Raw genomic sequence first — 20,087 nt, forward strand, 5'->3', positions numbered from 1 at the left:
TGGATCCTGATTATCTAGAGCAATAATGTACAGAACACAACACTCAAATAGGAACATCAAGAAAGATAAATGTGACACTGACATGAAGGTTGTGAAAGCATAAATACCACACATAACCAAAGTTTGTTGCCACTTATTTGGTGAACTATTTCATTTTAACATTACGATGTATGAGATTGCCATTTTCTCTATTTGTCAAACATGCAAGAAATACCATGACATGATGTACACAAGTTTACAAAAACATTGCAGAGTTGAAGGCTTTTGTTGACTTTAATACACTATTTTTTTTTTTTCATTTCTAACAATACTGGTCCCAACATAAGACAAAGCATTGGCATGCACATACTGAGTAGGCATAACTGCCAGTCCCTATTGATTACAATGCCTGCCCCATATGTTCAACTCCATTCCAAGAATTCATGGTGCCTGATCAATTCAATTTTGTATCTTATGGCATGGCTTGGACAGTTCCTTGTAATTTTTTTAGATCACTTTGTAGAGTGAATGAATGACAGGATGGACATGGCATTCCTGGTTCATTCATATCATCTATTACAATTGATTTAACAAACTTGATGGTGCAGCCATCTACTTACTTTTCATTCCCAGAAATAGAAGAATGTTGCTTCAGCACGTCAACATTCCTAAATTCCAATTTCATCAAATCTGCACATGAAATCTATAACTCAGTCTGGAAAAGATTCACAAGGAATTTATACATTCTCTTCATAATGGCCAGGGTTTGTAAGTGAGCCGTGATATTAAAAAGTGAAACACAGTTATGATTCCCAGAATTCTGCACATCTAGTCTCTAGCACCAATCCAACTCTTGACTTCATTACTATTACCACTTGTCATGTCAATATAAGATGGACCCCCTTCATTATTCCTTTGGAAAAGTGATCACATTAAACAATTACACATTTACTCTTGCCATCCTTTTTGCCTTTGCCCTTGTTCTTCCGTTGTCTCTGGTGTCAGTCGGTTGATCTGTCGTACCAGGTCATAGAAGATTTCGTTGACATTTATTTTGGCCTTTGCCGATGTTTCCAAAAATGTGCTGCAAGACAAGTATAAAATAACAGTTAAAGGTAAACACAGTTTCCACACACTTACAGAAACTCTTGATTTTTTGCTCTAAAATGGACACATAATGCATAAGAAATATGTGAAATAATGCTTCAATACTAGTATCTAAACATGATGTTAGTTGGGTAATGACAAAAATGCAAAATATGAGCCAAAAAGGTATACCAACAGTATTGCAATCTGAGAACAAATATGATTTTGGTTGCTACGTAATGTTTATCCAGAGTATACTCGGGCAAGGTGTCTATGGGAAATGCATGTAGCAAAATCAAACCATCCTCAAGGGGTTAATAATCAATTATCAATAATCGGCACATTGGGCCATAGCAGTATTTATTGAATTTCTGTGTGAGGGTGAATCACATGCACTTTTGTCGGGCAAACATGACTGCTAGGGCATGATGGATCGTAACTCAACATTCTACCTACCTATTTCTGAATGGGGAGGGCTCCTCAGAAAAGAAAGTTGTATGCTACGATCCAAATCATTTTACACTTTTGATCACAAAATACTCCAAAATAACTCATATACTGGAAAATTATGTCAGCCAGAAGAAGCCTTTTGATACATCAAATCGAAATAATGGAAAATGAATGCTGAATTTTAAGAATTTAAGACTTTTAAATGGATTGTCCAATTTTCCTCTAACTTTGTGATGTGATCTACTAATATTGCTGCATTCACCCAATCCAAGGTAAGGTGAAATTTCATCATACTGTTCATATACTGTATGTATATATGAGATATATGTACAAAGAAACTGTCACATGGTTTTATTGTGTGCTAGGTCCTATGGAATATAACAATTTTCTTGAACTTTTTGCATTATTATATTTGTTTTGGTAGCACCAATAAGATTTGAATAACAAATTTATAGAGGAGTGTCTACAAATTCATATCCAAGGTTTAATATGTTCACTACTAAACACCTCAGATATGATATCTTTAAACTCACCAGCCACTGAACTGCCTAGCAAGGCTCCCTCCCTGGTCCTTGCCAACCACTCTCTCATCTTCCAAGTCACACTTGTTGCCTACAAGTACCATGGGAACCTTCAGAGCAAATGAATGAGTGGAGAAAAAAAAGTAGTTAACCACACAATAAAGAACAGAAAGCCATTAGTTTCTGCATCTGCTATACATAAACCTACAACTGTAGATACCACTACTATATAAATGCATGGCTGTTATTAAAAAAAAGAAGAAGAAAAAGACTATGACATCTTTAGATGCAACATTAAACACGCTAACAACCTCTCGAGTTTGAACTCATAAATTCACATTCTCTTTAGAGATCACTTTATGATAAACCATTAAGAATATCAAAACATGCTGTGTAAAACTGCTGTGAATTGGTGAATATACTCTGACATGAAGTTGATTTATTTCTTTTTTCATTTCTTTTCTGCTGGTATTCCAAAGTTGTTTGGGGTTTTTTGTTTTTGTTTTTTCTTTAAATCATTGATGGCAATTGATGGTATACATATAACATGTCTTGCCACAATGTCACAAATTGAATTTAACTTCGCTACCAGCAGAATGAGATTTACATTCATGAGCAATCTAAAACTTGCATAACTTAACAGTGCAAAACCATCCAGCCCGTGGCATTCAAACTGAACACACACTGTGCATTCTCCCGTCATCAACCAATGCATTTCCATTTGGGTAGGTTCTCAGTTTGTGGAATCAGCTTTCACAGTATAAAGTCTGAGCTCCACTAACACATATGTCCCATGACTTACATCTTCTGTGTCTTTGACTCTGAGAATCTGCTCTCGTAAATCGTGAAGGTCATTAAATGTGGATTGTGCTGTGATGGAGTAAACCAACACAAAGCCCTGGCCATTCTTCATGTACAGATCACGCATGGCTGTGAATTGTTCCTGTAGGCAAGAAGGGAAGATGAAAATGTACAGAAGATATGATTCATGACTGACATGGTGGCTGTCCATTTGCAATGAATCCTGTTAATCCCGTTAGCAAAATCATTACTTAATGTCAACACATTTATAGGCACTAACGAGAGTCTTTCAATAAACAGAACACAAATTCAGGTCTGTGACTTTCAACACTTCATAAGATACTCACCGCAATGCAATGTACTGTACACTAATAATACGTTGTCATGAAAACTGAAGTGATAAAAATGAAATAATATGCAAACTTCCAAAAATGGAGGGACCCGCTAGCAGTGTCAAGCAAATTAATGGAAAATATCAGAACATTGCAGTGAAAAGATCAGATTCAGACCACTACCATGAAACACACATTGTACATACATGTGCACCTCTAAATATTATTTACACATTCTATTGTTAAAATCACATTTATTACTAAGAAGAAATTATATTAGATTTCTACAAACAGATGTGAACAACCAGACCATATTATTGCAATGAGTTCCTTTTAATGTGTGTATCAGCATGTGTGATGGTGCATTAAGTTAGTTTCTCAAGGAAATGACGGTATATTAAAAAACCACAAAAATAAATCAATGCCATTGTACAAATTGTAGAAGACAAAAACGGAAAAAGAATAAATCTGTGGAATGAAGTCCAAGCTGATACTATAAATGATCATGAGCTTCCATACGATGTCTCTAGTTGACGCTTAACAGCGTGTATCATATGCATTATGCGTACATGTCACTAGCATCGATAAAGAATATCACATTTCCTCTACTTCCTGTTAGCACCAGTGTAACTTCCGCTCTAAACAACACTTTTAACAGTCCAGTTTTGGTTGTAATGCTTGCCAGGACAGTATTAAGCGGAGGTATAATTGCATTTGTACAGCAGTTTTAGAAATACGAGAAGGGATTTCTTTTTTTTTTTAAACATAACAATATGGACAACCCAGCCTTTAGGATGAGCTCATTGCTAATGTAGACCATACTTACTGTGCCTGCTGTATCAAGAATTTCCAGCATGCATTGCTGTCCATCAACTTCCACTTGCTGTCAAACAAAAGAAAACAAGAATATGAATACATTTTAGATTGTTTAGTTTCAATTGTCACATTATAACCTTCAATTCTTATACATGGAAGCAAACCTTAAAATCACATTAAAGGGATTAAAAAGAAAAATTGTTTCCTTTTTTTTTTACATGCAAAGTTGACTACTGTAATTGTAATACATGTTATCATACACGCTGAAAAGTAATCATTTTACATTTTGGGTTTAGTTGGAAAGGAGTACAAATACAAATGTACTTGCGATAGATTTTCATCACATACTCCTGGTGTAATACTGTATGCTGGCAAGTAACCATTTATTACTGTGGCTGCAGTCAGGAGGGAAATCCTGTTCAAGTCAATGTTAAAACTTGCCAAATGATAGACACATCATGGAATGTCCTTATTACCCACAATAAAACAGAATGGACATACCAGTAAAAACTACAAAAACATGTGGGCATGCATGTGCAAATCATGTGGTCTGCCCCCTTCTTTAAGGAAACTATCGATTTCAGACTGTTATGAATATGACCCCACTTCGAGTCTGTTTTAAAACAGTTATCTGTATAACATGTCAAATTGGAAAAATTGCAACAGACTCCCTTTTTAGATCAACATGATCAACAGCCATGAATAGGTAAGCCCCAACTTTTCTTTATATCATTTCAAAATTGCCTTCAAAGCCCAGGAAAGGCATCTGTATAACCTACACTGATACAACTGACCTACATTGTACATTGTATGCATCAAAAGTGATATCTTGAACATTTCTGAAATCACTGCACCCAAAGGTAAACAGGACCTTTAAATAGTCTTTGTAACAGGAAATTCATATGCCAGCAACTGAAACAATGTGAAAGGAATATTATGTTTTCTTTCTTGTATGTTCAAGGCAGTGAGTGTGGTAAAGGAAGTATGCCATCTATGCCTGCAAACATTTTCTCCATAGTTCCAATGCATTCAAAACTTTCCTTCAGGCACCCCATGACCAGATTTCTTTTCTTGTTGCTTCATAAGTTTCCAGTGAACGTGGCACTCCAATGCCCGAGAAACTTACATACACATACAAACTGGAATGCCCTAAGGAAAAAATTACGCTAACAATCATTTACACAGTTGAAGTACATGTAGCAACGTCCATAAAATTGGAGTTAAGTAAAGTACACCTGTTGTCTCAAAAGCACCTGGCAAAGTTCAATTCAAGTTAAATATTTCATAAATTTCCCCTTCTGTCTTCATCAAAGAGAGTCTCGTCATCTTGGGTAAGAATGATATAAGATATTCTTGTGTATAAGGTACCAAAACTTACTAATACTGTTCTCATTGCCTTCATTATTTTTTTTTAAACAATATTGAGGGAAATAACTCATTATTTTGGGAGATTTCCAAATCACAATCCAAATCACAATACTTTGTGGGATTTTTTGGAAATAACATGCAAAGTTGAACAGTGAGACTGGCGACTTCAGAAACGAAGAAAATTTATATTGTACAATGTACACTGCACTACATGTGTTGCTCCTTGCTATTTTTACCAGTTGTCGCATGCTGCAGTTATTGAATTGGCATTGTGACATAAAAAGCATGCCATTATTTATATTTATATGCAAGTCAGCTCTTCGCAAATAATTGTGACCCACGTTTCACAATTTTTTTCACAGAGAGAAAGATGAATAAACTAGAAATTTCGCTATGGCGACTGGTATGCCTCCGCCATAATGCATGATTCTCCTAATAGGTCTAAATAGTACATGCGGACAATGTGTGACTACATTTTCACAAAATTGGCAAAATGTTAAAATGACAAGTTTGTCACAAATGTGTTGAATGCTCACCTTCCTTGACCTAAGTTTAATTGGATGAATAGGAGAGCATGTATTTGGGATTTACAGACTTTAACTTGACTTTGACCCATTCATACATTTATGCATGGAGTAATTTTCAAGGTATGGAGAAAAAGTGCAATTTCTGTATTGAATAGTAAATCGTTACCATTTTCATCTGGCCTTTGACCCTGAAATTCATAAGATAATCACTGTCAGGCAGAAGATGCATAGATATGTATTACGTTTCAAGATAACTTGAGCCACTTCCGAGATATGGAGGAAAAACTTAGTTCAGCACTTTCACTTGATCTTTGACCTTTTGACCTTAGAGGCAAAAACAAAAGAAAAAAAAAACTTTCCAGAGAATCTCTATTAGGTTAAACATGCATACACCTAGTGTAAAAAAAAAAAATCCTGCTGGCATTGCATAAACATAAGGGAAATAGTAAAATTTTGAAGTGTTGCCCTTGACCTTTGACCCCTGACCTTTGACCCATGAACCCTAAATTCTCTAGAAAATCACTGCCAGTCAGTACATGTATATATACTATCTTCCATGCAGAGACCTTGAACAATTTCCAAGGTACAGAGGAAAAAAGGTAAAGTTTTAATATTTTTGCTTGACCTTTTGACCTTTGACCTTTGACCTCATGACCTAATCTTTCACCAGAGAATCTTAATTGGTTAATACATGTATACACTAAGTTTCAAGAAAATATCTTCAGGCATTGCAAAGATATGATGGAAATAGTGAAATTCTATGTATTTTGACCTTGACCTTTTGACCTTTGACCTTGAGCATATGCACTCAAAAGTTGATAGGCACAACTTCACCCCCTAATACACATACATGCCAAGTTTCATTAGGATACCTCAAAAGGTTTTGATAGTTACCTTGTCCACAAAATTCATTACGGACGGACGGAAGGACGGACGGACGGACGGACGGAAGGACGGACGGACGGACAACCCGAAAACATAATGCCTCCGGCACCACTTCGTGGCGGAGGCATAAAAAGACACAACCGATCCCGACCCAAATTTCAAAATGTTTGCAATGAGAATGGCACTGAAATACGTCCATAGTTCAAATCACTGAACATCATGAATTGAACACCTATTTCTGTTAAAAATCAACTGTTTTCCTTTAATAAAGACAGTAGCCCTCATAGGCAGGGACTGTAGGATGAGAAATGGGTTTACAGTGCAGAAACTGATATCTTGACAAGTTTTGTAAAATGTACAGGCCTACATTCAACACAGGTCACTAATACACTTACAAATATACCAGATAGCTTATACCTCTTTTATAGGCTTTCATTTGCTGAAGTAATTGACACAGTTGATTTACAGACATTCCTGGCATTACCTTGAACATTTGAAATGGACTTACGTACAGTAGTTATGTCATACTGTACCTATGCAATTCAGAGTCTAGAACACAGACTTCACATCATGTACAAAACACATGCTCACATCTGTAGGACACACACGCCAGCACTAAAGATCTGCTTGAACCATTCGAGTCACAATTTATTCCTTGGACAGAGTGAAGGCATTCATGGAATGCGCACTGACCCATCCAGGCTAACACACAGGCCTACTGACAATAAGATGACCAGCTAGAAGTACATGTACATGTACACTCTCAGTCAGAATGCTTCTGTAAGATTACATGTATGTTCAACTCACTAGCAGTATTCAAAGAAAAATGTCATTCCATGTTCAAGTTGACTTTAGATTCATGAGTAAAATCAAACAGACCAGGAAAGTAAGCAAGTCTTGATTAAATTTAAAAGTTGCAATTTATCCTCTTTTTTTTAATTTCAAACTATACAGTACTGCATTTGATTAAATTGCAGTTTAAAGAGAGAGAAAGAAATGCCATGTTCATTAGGCTACGACTCAATTTCTGTTCCACAGCATCCTTTCTTGTAAGGAACCAACACTGATGAATTTTCAACCCTGCATCCTTTGATGTGAATTAACAGTGAAATTCTGTATGTGCAGTAGACCTATATTTTGCAGTGTTTTTATTTTCACAAATCAAGTGATTAAATACCTATGGTACAATTGTACAAGTACACAAAATTAACAACTCACAAAAAATATTGCCTTGCGTAGCCAGAATGCTTTGTCCACCTTTTTCAAAGTGGGAAATTGCACACATGTACAATGTATAATGTACATGTCACAGAAGTGCTTTAATGACAAACTCAGTGTACACTGAAGTAACTTCAGCATTTTAGGACATTTAGAATGAGTATTATATACTTTTTCATGAAGAAATTCTGAAAGTTTTTATCAAAAGCTTTAATGTGCACTGTGAAATGCATTATCAATTGTGGGCCATCCTCAAAGTTAGATCTGGATCCGACTTCTCATGGCATCCAAAGCCGCCCATCCTATCATACTGTGCTTGCTGGATCATGTAAGCATCTTCATTAAAAGAAATGAAATAAAAAATAAAAAAATGATCTGGGTTATTGCTTCCTTCATGGCCCCTTTTTCCCATGCACATTTCTGAGACTTTCATCATAATGAAAGGCTACCAGCACTTTTTCCATGAGGTCATCTCGGAGAGCAACGATGTAGGCCTACATGTATCAGTCTTTGTAGGCTTGGTGAACAGGATATGCCTGCATTGAACCAGCCTGCATGGAATCAAAATAGCAGAGTGATATATTTGACCATATATCTCCATTTCCTCCATTATCCCCTTCTCAAAAAGATTAGAGAAAAAAAAAAGTGCTATCAAAACAAATAGTATGGAAGACGTGACAGACAGAATGACACATAATATCATGATCCATTTGTACAAGTCTGTCCTGAATAGATTTTGTCTGAATCTTACATGCACACATGTTATGCAATATTTTTGTTCGAGCATGTAAAATGTCGGGGGGGGGGGGGAAGTTTTCAGGTAATCTTTTCCTGTGATTGTCTCCAATAATACTATTCAGACATATACAACATAAATTAAAACCAGAGATACTCACAGCATGCAACTCTTCAAATTGGAGATAATGGCATTTTTTGCAGCATGAAACTTTCATATTGTACTATCATGGCGCTCAATGCATTGTGTAGACAAAAAAAAAAAAAAACCTACAACTTTCATGTGCATTGTACTTTCAGAAAGTGAAAGTTGCATCCACACACACACACACACACACACACACACAAATCTGGTTTTAAAGTACAGTGACATTGGGAACATTCACAGCCTCTTTTCCCTATTTCTTGTAAATCACTTTAGACGCACCAGGCAAGTATTGATATCGTATTATGATAGGAGTTTTATTTTGAAGTCTCAATATGTATTTACAAACACTTCTGGATGTGACACACTGAGAATGTCTATATAATTTGTCTGAATTGACTACGACAATAACAGAATATGATACTGCAGTAGTCTCTGCATAATCGGGCACTGTCGTGCAGGGCATTTCTTAACTGATTCAGTAACCGGTGTACCCGATTAACCTGACAGCATACAATGTACTTCATTCACATTACAGATACCACACATTAACTATGCATCCATCTGTATCACACACACAGCACAGTATGCTACTGTCTCACACTTAACAACTCAAGTCGCAAGGCAGTCTTCCCAGAAACCCCCATTTCCCACACAAGAGTTAGTGTCTGCAGGGTAATTCTATAAACAATCTGCATGTACATTGTACAATGTAGTCCCAACATTGTGTAAACCAACCCCCATCAAGCCCCATGCACGTGTTGCTAAACATGCGTCATGCGCAGCTAGACTCCAATGCTTGGCATGAAGCCACGTGCTGCCATAAATTCAACTGACCCCATAAGTTTATGGCAATTGTATGTTCAGTTTTGATGAACAGCCTGAAGAAAAGGCTAGAGTCTCAGCAGAGCTAGCCTATCCTTCATTCTTCTCAAGAGCTAGACGCTCATAGATATGTGTAGTGATTAACTTTAAAGTGTGTTACTGTGTGTGTACTGTGAAACAAGATATATTCGCGGCATGAAATTTTCGCAAATTGGAGCTGACGACCTTTTTCGCAGCATGAAATTTTTGCGGATTGCCACTGGCATTCAATGCATATACTGTAGACAAGAACTCTCACGTGCATTTTAATTTTGCGAATCTTGGCGCTCACAAAATTTGCAAAATTAAAATGCACGCGAATATTCCTTGTTTTATAATACTTAGTTTGGGTAGAGTGTGTGGTATTTATTGCTGAAAGGGTTGCACACAGCATGCTTGTTACATTGTGCGTCTACCTGTAGTGATATGGCGAGGTGATCGTACACTGCACATCAAACATATTAAAACTCAAACCTATGAAGCGCTCTAATGTCTGTAAGCACCTTACAGTTTCTTCAACATTTACTGTATGTTTAAACCCATTTTAATGGCTTTCTGTGGAAAACTACGAAAAGTAACCAGGTTTGTTTGGAAAATTTCTACCAACTTAACCAAATTGCCTACTTGATCATCAGGCAACTACAACATGCAATGGAACTGTTTGTTCTGCTTGTACGTCAATTAAGCTGAGAACCCAACAAAGTGGTACCTAATCATGCAGGCCCACACTTCTGTTCTTGTTGTTACCCCCTTCTTGGCTTCTGCCTTTAGTACAGCACAATTTCACTTCTTGTTAAAGTTGCTAAGTATAGTAAATTGCCTGAGGGAATTTGCATGAACCTGCTTACACACTAAATATTTTAAAAAGCTTGCAAATTGCTCCAAACTGATGAGACCATCCTTGGGCTTTTGTCAGACTTGCCTCATTAAGTTCAACCTCTGCTGACCAAATTCTGCTTAATTTGAGGATACTTTCTCTTGGCTCTAGAACACTTGCAGGTGAGCATTTAGCAGACAAGCCTTGAATGTTTTTCCATATGGTTGTAAATGTCAGAAAATGACAGAAACTCAATTCCAGGGTTACGAACATTACATTCAGTAAGATAATGTGGGCTTTACATACTTCACCAACTCAGCACGATCAGTCTAAAACCATTCATAGTTTATTCTAACCTGCTCATCCTGAAGTGTTAACAATCTGAGTTTTGATTAGTTAAACTATAAATCAGTTGCTAAGTATTACACAAAATGCTTGCTGTTAACAGACATTTTTTTTTTGACATGATTATTAAACCTCCATGTGGATGTGCTGAAAAATGTATGAATTGGAGCATTAAGTAAAAGAAATTTTCTTCTGAAATGAGTGCTCAGGTCCTGTTTAAGTTGCAGACTGACAATTGTGTATGTACAACAGATTTGGCATTTACTCAAAAGGTTCACAAATGTAGCGTTATGAACATTACATTTTTAGTGTTACAGACATTTAACTTTGTCCACTTTTCAAATTCTGAATATTCATACTTCGACACAGCTCTTATCTAAGACAAGGATAATAATAGTATTTTGGGTCCATAACTACTTTGAAATAAATTCTGAAGTGTTGATGAATATGGAATAATGAAAATCAAAGATTGTGTGTTTTCACACAAAAAAAAAATCAAAAATATTGCCCCAAAATGCAGTTTGTTTGTGTTTTTAAATGCCTAAATGTACTTCAATTGTATCAAAATATCACTCAAATGCTAAAACTTGATTTCTTGCACTTGATACTAAATTTGTCTCTGCACAAGTAGCTTGTTCAAATTATTGCAGATTTATGATTTCTAGGAAAAGCATCACTTTTCATGGAATTGCCACATACTAGTACTACATTAACAGTGCTGCCCTCTAGTAACAGTTATTAAAATGCAGAGTACACAGTCACAGACATCCAAAATGTTAATTTCACTTTTCAGCTTGTGTGCTTTAAGAAGCCTTTATCAATAGGATAATAAATAAGAAAGCATCAATGGTGAAATCGGAGCAAAATTATACCATTCATAGGAAAGCCATAACTATCAAATATTGTTAAATTGGGATAGAAGAATCTAATCAACATGGCAGAAGAGCTGTCTCTGTCATGAATCTGTATCTTTGGGTAATATTACTCGGGTAAATGAAGTGTTACCGCCAAAGTATACGTACATTCTCCTCAGTTTGAGGGGTGGGTCATTCATTTTCCTCCATGGCCTTCTCAAGACATGCAGTACTTTGTCTGTCATAACCACTTTGGTGTAATGTGATACTGTGGTCTTGAACCACAGCCTGTAGTAAGGTCTGTATTCCTCTGTTTCCCAGAGGCTTTTAATAAATAATTTCTTCTTGCCACAAGCCCATACCATCTCGCAACATCTGAAAAAATAATTTCTGTGTTCACATGAAAGATCTTTTACAGTGTATCACCAATGCCATATATTCCTTAATATGTATCTGTTTTGAATGAAATTTCCACTGTTATCTTTGATTCTTTTTTTCCCTCTTTCTTTCTCTCTCTCTCTCTCTCTCTTTGATAGCTAAATGAACTGATTGAAATACATGTTTGTATGTGCAGAAACATTTTTCCCATAAATTGTTTCCTCCAAATTCAGAATGGTAGGGAGGTTCGCATGGATGAATTTACAATTGCCTTGAATTGTTGCATGTTTGACTGACAGGCCATGATGTTGGCGACACAGCAATTCAATGGAATGTCATATATGTAGTTTGAGTTCAGTGAGGATTGAGGAGACTGTTTCAGCATCTGAGCAGCCTGTAATGCTTAACATGACCAGAAACATGTTGCACAAACATGAAATGATATTTTGCCATCTACCTTGAACAAACTGTGATTTCACTTGCTTCATCATGTCAACTACAGTAGATAGAATAGACATTTTTTTTTTTTAGTCATAAAGAACACTATTAAAACACTATTATCAGAAAAAAAAAGTATCATATCCCATGCAAGTTTAGTTTTCGCAAAGTTTGGAGCTGATGTATTAAAGCTTCATTCTAGTTTTAGATCACATCCACTGACTTACAAGGAAACATTACTGAAAACCAATCAGTAGAGTGAAATACTAACCTTTTATACTGGCGATACCACTGAGTGTCTAACTACACGTAGGTAATTGGGCTTTGTTGTTCCCATATCACCAAATAAATTGATCTGTAATACTTGTAGGTCTATAGATTTTTAATGTCCCATATTTTTGGTGTTATCATGTCTCAAAGCTGCAATAGACCAAAGTTGTATCCTTTGTAATGTATACTGTAATCAATGAGGGGCGATGGTTTGTTGTTTTCATCAAGAGTCTCCTTCTATTAAAACTAACCTTCCTGTAGCTGTCTTCAATTGTGGGGTCATACTTCTCAACGAAGATCCCTTGTACAAACTGTACCGTCTGCAATATGAAAAAGAAAAGAGAGAAATTCATAAGCAAAAGGTGATGGATACTACAATATCATAACATGTGATCATCATAATACAGCAAAATTAAATTTTGATTTTATGAATTATCATCATTCATTCGCAAATTGAACTGGGATTTGACACAGAATGCTAATACATTCCTTTTTCAGACATAAAATTTATTGTGTTAACACAGCTTCAAGCTGGCAGAAGTGTGGGGCAACCAAAACTACCATCTGATAGTTAATAACTCATTATGCAACATTTTGTGCACCTGACCAGAAATCAAAATTTCAAGTTAAAAGGGAGGGAGGCAGCCCGCCCGGGATCTGTAATGAACAAACTTGAAATTTAAGTCATCACTGTACAAACTCATGGAATTAACTTTGCTTATCACTTCTGGTTCTAGCTCAGATTTGGAAACATTCCCTAATGCTGGGAGGGGGATTGGGGCCCCTTGGGTGCCCCCACGGGGAGCATGGTGCCCAGTTGATCAAATTGAGATGTTAACCCCCTGGCATCCTACCCACTAAGTTTGGTGAAAATTCATCATTGGGTTTTCAAGAAGAAGATGGAAATGTACAATATAGGTCCCATAAGGACCCCTTCCCACCCCTCTATCACTTCTGGTTCTAGAAAAGAAGATTTTTTAAGATTCCTTAATTTTGTGGGGTTTGGGCCCCCCTGGGGCCCCCAGGTGGGGCATGGTGCCCATTTGAACAAATTGAGATCCTCTCCCCCTAGGGATGCTACCTGCCAAGTTTGGTGAAAATCGGTCATGGGGCTCTCAAGAAGAAGATGAAAATGTAAATTGTTTACACATGACGCACAATGCACGACGGACGATGCACAACGGATGACAGACGAAAGGTGATCGCAATAAATCTGTAGCTCACTTGAGCCTTCAGCTCAGGTGAGCTGATAAATAAATTAATCTATATACATGTATGCTCAAAGTGAGCACTGTAAAAGCGGTTGTCTATATTTCAACATTCAGGGGGTAATCAAGTAACACAAATTATGATTTAAGCTGCCTAACCAAGAGCCAAGAAAAACATATCATGAGCACTACATTTAAAAATTTTGATGTTTGTCAGTTGCTTATATGGAAAGAAGTACAGTACATACTGCTTCCACACAAATGCTCAGAAAGGCATCAGTCACATGTATCATTACTGTCACTACTTTTCACTGAGCACTGGGAATGTGATGAACAATCATGTCATAAAGTTTATAATGTACTGAACATATCTAATATCAAAGACAGCTATTGTTTTCTCCCTACGAAAGAGGAAGCATGATGAGCACTTTGCAAAGCACAAGTGCATTTCAAAACCAAAGTGAAGTACTTGTATAGCAAGTGGCATCAACATCAGTCCAGCAAAACTTCCTTTAGCATAATAACATGTACATGCTACTCCATTGTACGAAAGGGAAAGGCCAGAAAATAATGAAACTCAATAATCGAAAGTGACCCAAACATCAGTTCATGGTAAAATCTAGAAATGTACATTCCTAAACAATGCAAATTGTTTGTACCTGACCAACATCAATTCGATTAGTGTATGATATTGATTATTCTCTTCACATTATAACGAAATATCTGAGGCATGATACATCATCTGGGGACTACAGCAGGGTGCTACATAACTTTTTGTTACCACTTGCCCGATCGGGCAAGCAGATTTTCATATTGTTGTAGAACACTTGCCCGAACATGAATTTTACTTGCCCAAAAAGAAAGTCCCAAAATATAAGAAAATGATACAGAAAATCACTTGTAAAGCCAAGGGCTTGATAAAACCCAATCATTTGCATAAACAGCACATGTGGGGAGTTACATACTTGGTTCGATTGAGTGTTGGTGTCGGATTGTTGGGACTTTTTCACATAAGTATTGGGAAGTAAAGATGGGTTCAAAACTTTTTGCTTGCCCAATTCCGGCAAGCATTTTTTCTCATTGTTCCAAAACACTTGCCCGACTTTGATTTTTACTTGCCCCGGGTAATCGGGCAAGTGCTTATGTAGCACCCTGTACAGGTCAGATCACCACATCTAAGAGGGTACACCTTCACGTGGTACTGGTCCAACACCGACGGTAAGATTAATGAGGCAATACTGATCAAAATTATCGATCCCAACACTACATTGTAGGTGCTAGCATCACACTACCGCGAAGTCCGCAGGAATTGCATGACGAAAACTTGAAAATGATACTGTAATCCCTAGGGGCTAGTGTTAGCCAATGGGCAAAAAGTATGTAGATCGCTAGCATAAACCAATGCTGCACACTGGCGCCGGTCCAACGGCCCCAGACCGGTAAAAGTCACTGTTCAGGCCAGTAACTTTTCAGGAATTGCCAAAGTTACTGGTCCGACACGACCAGTAAAAAATAGCATTGGCGGAGTCAGTTGAAAGAAAAAAAGCAGCCCCGATCAGGGAGAAATAGAATGCAATCGCATCTTTTAACAAGTTTTATGCAAGTTTTCATTGATTTGCACCAGCGCATGTTGAGAATGAGCAGTCGACGACATGGTTACTCAAATTCGCGCTCGCTTCATCATTCATAACCCCATGTGCATTGGCATTGCTCACGCACTGCCATGCAATAGTACATGCAAAGTACAATGTATGCAAAGTACAATGTATACAAAGTACAATGTAACGGCTGAAATGCATGTAATTTCCTGACCCTTGTTCGTTCGTTCGTTTGCTTGCGATCGGCAGTCATGCCAGCCAAAGAGTATAGAAGCGCACGCATTTTGTACTCTGTGGTCATTCTTAAATGCAAGATCTGATCCTGGCTTCGCAGCAGCGTGGCAGTGGACAAGTTAATTTACTTGTACCGATGTTTAGAAAAAGTAAGAACATATTCAACAGTGTCAAATAGATCTGATTGCATTCATTTTCATTTTACACATTATTTTCACAAAGGAATATTTTCATTCTTTCAGAATGGTCTCATAGTGGAGATATGCACAAAAGGATCACGAATTCGGCCCCGCCATGCACGCATGCACAAAATGCGAAAAGACTATTGGGAGAAAAAATAATTCATGAAATCATTGCAATCGGGCACCGCTGATATTTGAGGTAGAAATTGGCCTAAGCAGGATCGTGAATTCGGCCACTTCATATACCTTTCAAGAACGCATACTGTACAAAATGCGAAGAGATTATCTGAGAAAAATAAAGAACACATTTTCAACCCCTTCTGGTGCGTCACAAAAGATTACAGCCAAAATAATTTATGAAGTCATCTTAATCCCGCTGATATTTGAGGAAAAAATAGGTGCAAAGAGGATCATGAATTCAGCTGCATCGTATACCTTTCAAGAGCGCATGTACGAAATGCGAAGAGATTATCATGAGAAAAATAAAGAACACATTTTCAACCCCTTTTGGCACATGCAACATAAAAGATTACAGCCAAGATAATTCATGAAATCATCGCAATCCCGCTGAAATTTGAGGAAAAAATAGATGCAAAAAGGATCACGAATTCCGCCCTGCCATGTACCTTTCAAGAGAGCATGCACAAAATGTGAAGAGATTATGGGGTGGGGGGGAATTCATGAAATCATCACAATCATGCACCACTGATATTTGAGGTAGAAATCGGCCCAACAAGGATTGTGAATTTGGCCACTTCGTACATGTATACCTTTCAAGAACGCATAATGTACAAAATGCGAAGAGATTATCTGAGAAAAATAAAGAACACATTTTCAACCCCTTCTGGCGAATGCATCACAACAGATTACAGCCAAATTAATTCATGAAATCATCACAATCCCGCTGATATTTGAGGTAGAAATCAGCCCAAAAAGGATCATGAATTCAGCCACGTCGTATACCTTTCAAGAACGCATGAGATACACAAAATGCGAAGAGATTATCGGGAAAAAAATAAAGATGCATTTTCAACCCCTTCTGATGAGTGCATCACAAGAAGATTACAGCCAAAATCATTCATGAAGTCATTGCAATCCCACTGATATTTGAGGAAAAAAAGGCGAAAGAGGATCATGAATTCAGTCATGTCGTCGAGTCGTGTACATTTCAAGAACGCATGAGATATACAAAAAAATGCAAAGAGATTATCGAGAGAAAAATAAAGAATGCATTTTCGATCCCTTCTGCCGCGTGCATCACAAAAGATTACATTCCAAATAATTCATGAAATCATCACAATCCCGCTGATATCTGAGGTAGAAATAGCCACAAAAAGAATCATGAACTTGGCCGTGTCGTATACCTTTCAAGAACGCATATGAAATGCGAAGAGACTATCAGGAGAACAAGAGACCCGCGGGTCTAGCGCTCACCTGAGTATCGCAAGTTCACCTTTCACGCAGTCACTAATCTAAATTATTCACAGCTCTACCAAAATTTGACCAGGCATTCTCAAGTAGAAGATGAAACTGTACAATAAGGGCCCAAATTTTTTAAGATTCCTTAATTTGGGGGGGGGGGATTGGGGCCCCCTGGGGCCCTCTGGGTGGGGCATGGTGCCCATTTTTATAAATTGAGATCCTGACCCCCTAGGGATGCTACCTGCCAAGTTTGATGAAAATACATCATGAGGTTTTCAGGAAGAAGATGAAAATGTACAATTCAGGTCCCCATTTGGACCTTCCCAACCAACCCCCCCCCCCTGCCCCCAAGAGGGGCACCCCTTGATCTCCTATGAACAAACTTGAAAATACAGTCATTAATGTACTCACTCATAGTATTATCTTACCTCTATAACTTCTGATTCTAGAGAAGATTTTTAAAGATTCCTTCATTTTGGGGGTTTGGGGCCCCCCTGGGGGCCCCCTGGGTGGGGAATGGTACCCATTTTAAGAAATTGAAATCCTAACTCCCTAGGGATGCTACCTGCCAAGTTTGGTGAAAATGGGTCATGGGGTTCTCAAGAAGAAGATAAAAGTGGGTCTGATCCAAAAATCAAGGGAGCGCGACGGGACGGAATTTGAATGGGTTTTTTATTTAAAACAAAAAAAAATTAAGTGTTAGCAGCCATTTATTACTACAAATGTGTTAAGCTTACATGAAGACATCACACTGCACTATGGACAAGATCGGCATCTGTTTTGTTTCCATGGCAACGGCAAATTTTATTAGCGCGACGGGACGGACTGAAAAAATCACTGGTTTTTGTGAAGAAAATTCAAAGGAGAATTAATTCAAAGTTAATGAGCAATACAGACCATGTCATGTGGTGTTTGTTTGTCAATGTTCCAAACATTACTTGCACAAATAGAGAAACATCTAGATCTAGTAGATTTTATTTTTTAGGTAATTTTCTCAAAAGCTGTTGAAGTCCGTCCCGTCGCGCGACGGGACGGACAAAAATGAACTATGTACAAAACGAATGGGAAATTCTAGAGAATTGGCTAATTTTCATCAAAATGTATTTAAACTTTGGAAAACACATTTTTATAACATCTTAGTGTAGATTAAGCACACCAAGATTCAAACTACTAATGAATGCTGAAAAATTTGATCAACAATTATTATCATACGGCCAAAAATTCTCATTTTACAAGAATTCTTACACTTTTGGTACGGTAATCCTTGATTTTCTTTCTCGAGGAAAATTACTTTTCATGAATAATAATGTTGCAATGGCATCTCATTTGCCCAAAGATTGAATCTTTCCACCAAGATTTGATCACCAATGCAAAGGCTGTCTTTAATGACGATCTTGGCAACTGTGGATACTCTTCATTTTCCCCTCCATTTTTTTTCCAATTTCCAGCGAGAAAAACAAAAATGTGCCTCTGAGTCTGATCCAAAAAATCAAGGGACAGCGATGAGACGGAATTTAAGAGAATTTTTTGCTCACAAAGAGAAATGTTAGCATTATAGCAGCCATATGTATCAAGTTTACATGAAAGCATGAAAGTGCACTATAAACAAGGCAGACATTTGTTTTGTTTCCATGGAACCAAAAATTTTACTTGCGTGACTGGACGGAATTAAAAAAAAATCACTGTTTTTTTAAACAAAATTCAAAGGAGAATTCTATCAACATTGATGAGCCAAACTTGCCATGCTATGTGGCATTGTTTGCTACTATTCCCTACATTATACTTCAACAAAAGAGCTAACATACAGGTCTAATATATTATAGTTTTTAAGTAATTTCCTCGAAAGGTGTTGAATTCCATCGCATAGCGCAACTAGACGAAACGATATGCACTATGTACAAAACGAATGGGAAATTTTCAACACTGACTAATTTTCATCAAAATGTGTTCAAACCTGTGGTTAACACAGTTTTATAACATTTTAGTGTAGAGTACCAAGATTTAAACTACTGAGAAATGATGGAAAATTTCAGTAACAGTTATCACTATTATAGTTAAAGATTTTCATCATACAAAAGTCCTTACACTTATGGTACAGTAATCCTTGATTATATTTTTCCCAAGAACAAATATTTTTTTTTTTTTATGAGTGAAAATGAGACTCATACATTGCACGTCATTTGCACAAGCTTTGAATTCTACCTCCACGATTTGACTGACTGCTATAAAGTCTATACAAGTTTTGAGCAGCAACAATGCCACTCAGAGTAGTGGCAAATCATTTTGGGGAAGTAATTTTGTGACAATCTTAGTATCCAGACGCTGTTTTTTTTTTTTCAATTTCCATCCACAAGGGGTCGAGCATCAAACAACAATTAGGATCACAGTTTTTGACAACCATGCTGAAGTTTTTCAGTTTTAAAACTTCACCTCTTCTTTGAGTTGAATTGAAACAGGTCTATGTAATTATTAGATGAAAATTTTGAATTGTCAATTCCCCATGTGCATTCCAACATGGGGATGCTCAAAATCAATGTTTCAGTATTGAAATGCAAACAACTGTCTAAGAATGCTTTTTTCCCATTTTTCTCATAAACTTTCTGTGGCAATTTTT

The 20,087-nt window shown here is 37.1% G+C and overlaps 1 protein-coding gene across 1 annotated transcript in view; it reads right to left on the minus strand.

Annotated features, from left to right (window-relative positions):
* Positions 1 to 351: 351 nt before the first annotated feature.
* Positions 352 to 20,087, minus strand: part of LOC139745577 (ras-related protein Rap-1b-like) — a 38,289-nt gene continuing 18,553 nt past the window's right edge. Inside the window, 6 exon segments of the mRNA XM_071655971.1 lie at positions 352 to 968; positions 970 to 1,063; positions 2,049 to 2,146; positions 2,839 to 2,979; positions 3,996 to 4,052; positions 13,081 to 13,149. Of these exon segments, the coding sequence (XP_071512072.1) occupies positions 912 to 968; positions 970 to 1,063; positions 2,049 to 2,146; positions 2,839 to 2,979; positions 3,996 to 4,052; positions 13,081 to 13,149 (516 nt within the window). The 3' untranslated portion in view covers positions 352 to 911.

Source organism: Diadema antillarum, unplaced genomic scaffold (genome assembly GCF_040938485.1).
Source record: "Diadema antillarum isolate AM-2024a unplaced genomic scaffold, OU_Dant_1.0 seq00001278_RagTag, whole genome shotgun sequence".
Taxonomy (NCBI): Eukaryota; Metazoa; Echinodermata; class Echinoidea; order Diadematoida; family Diadematidae; genus Diadema; species Diadema antillarum.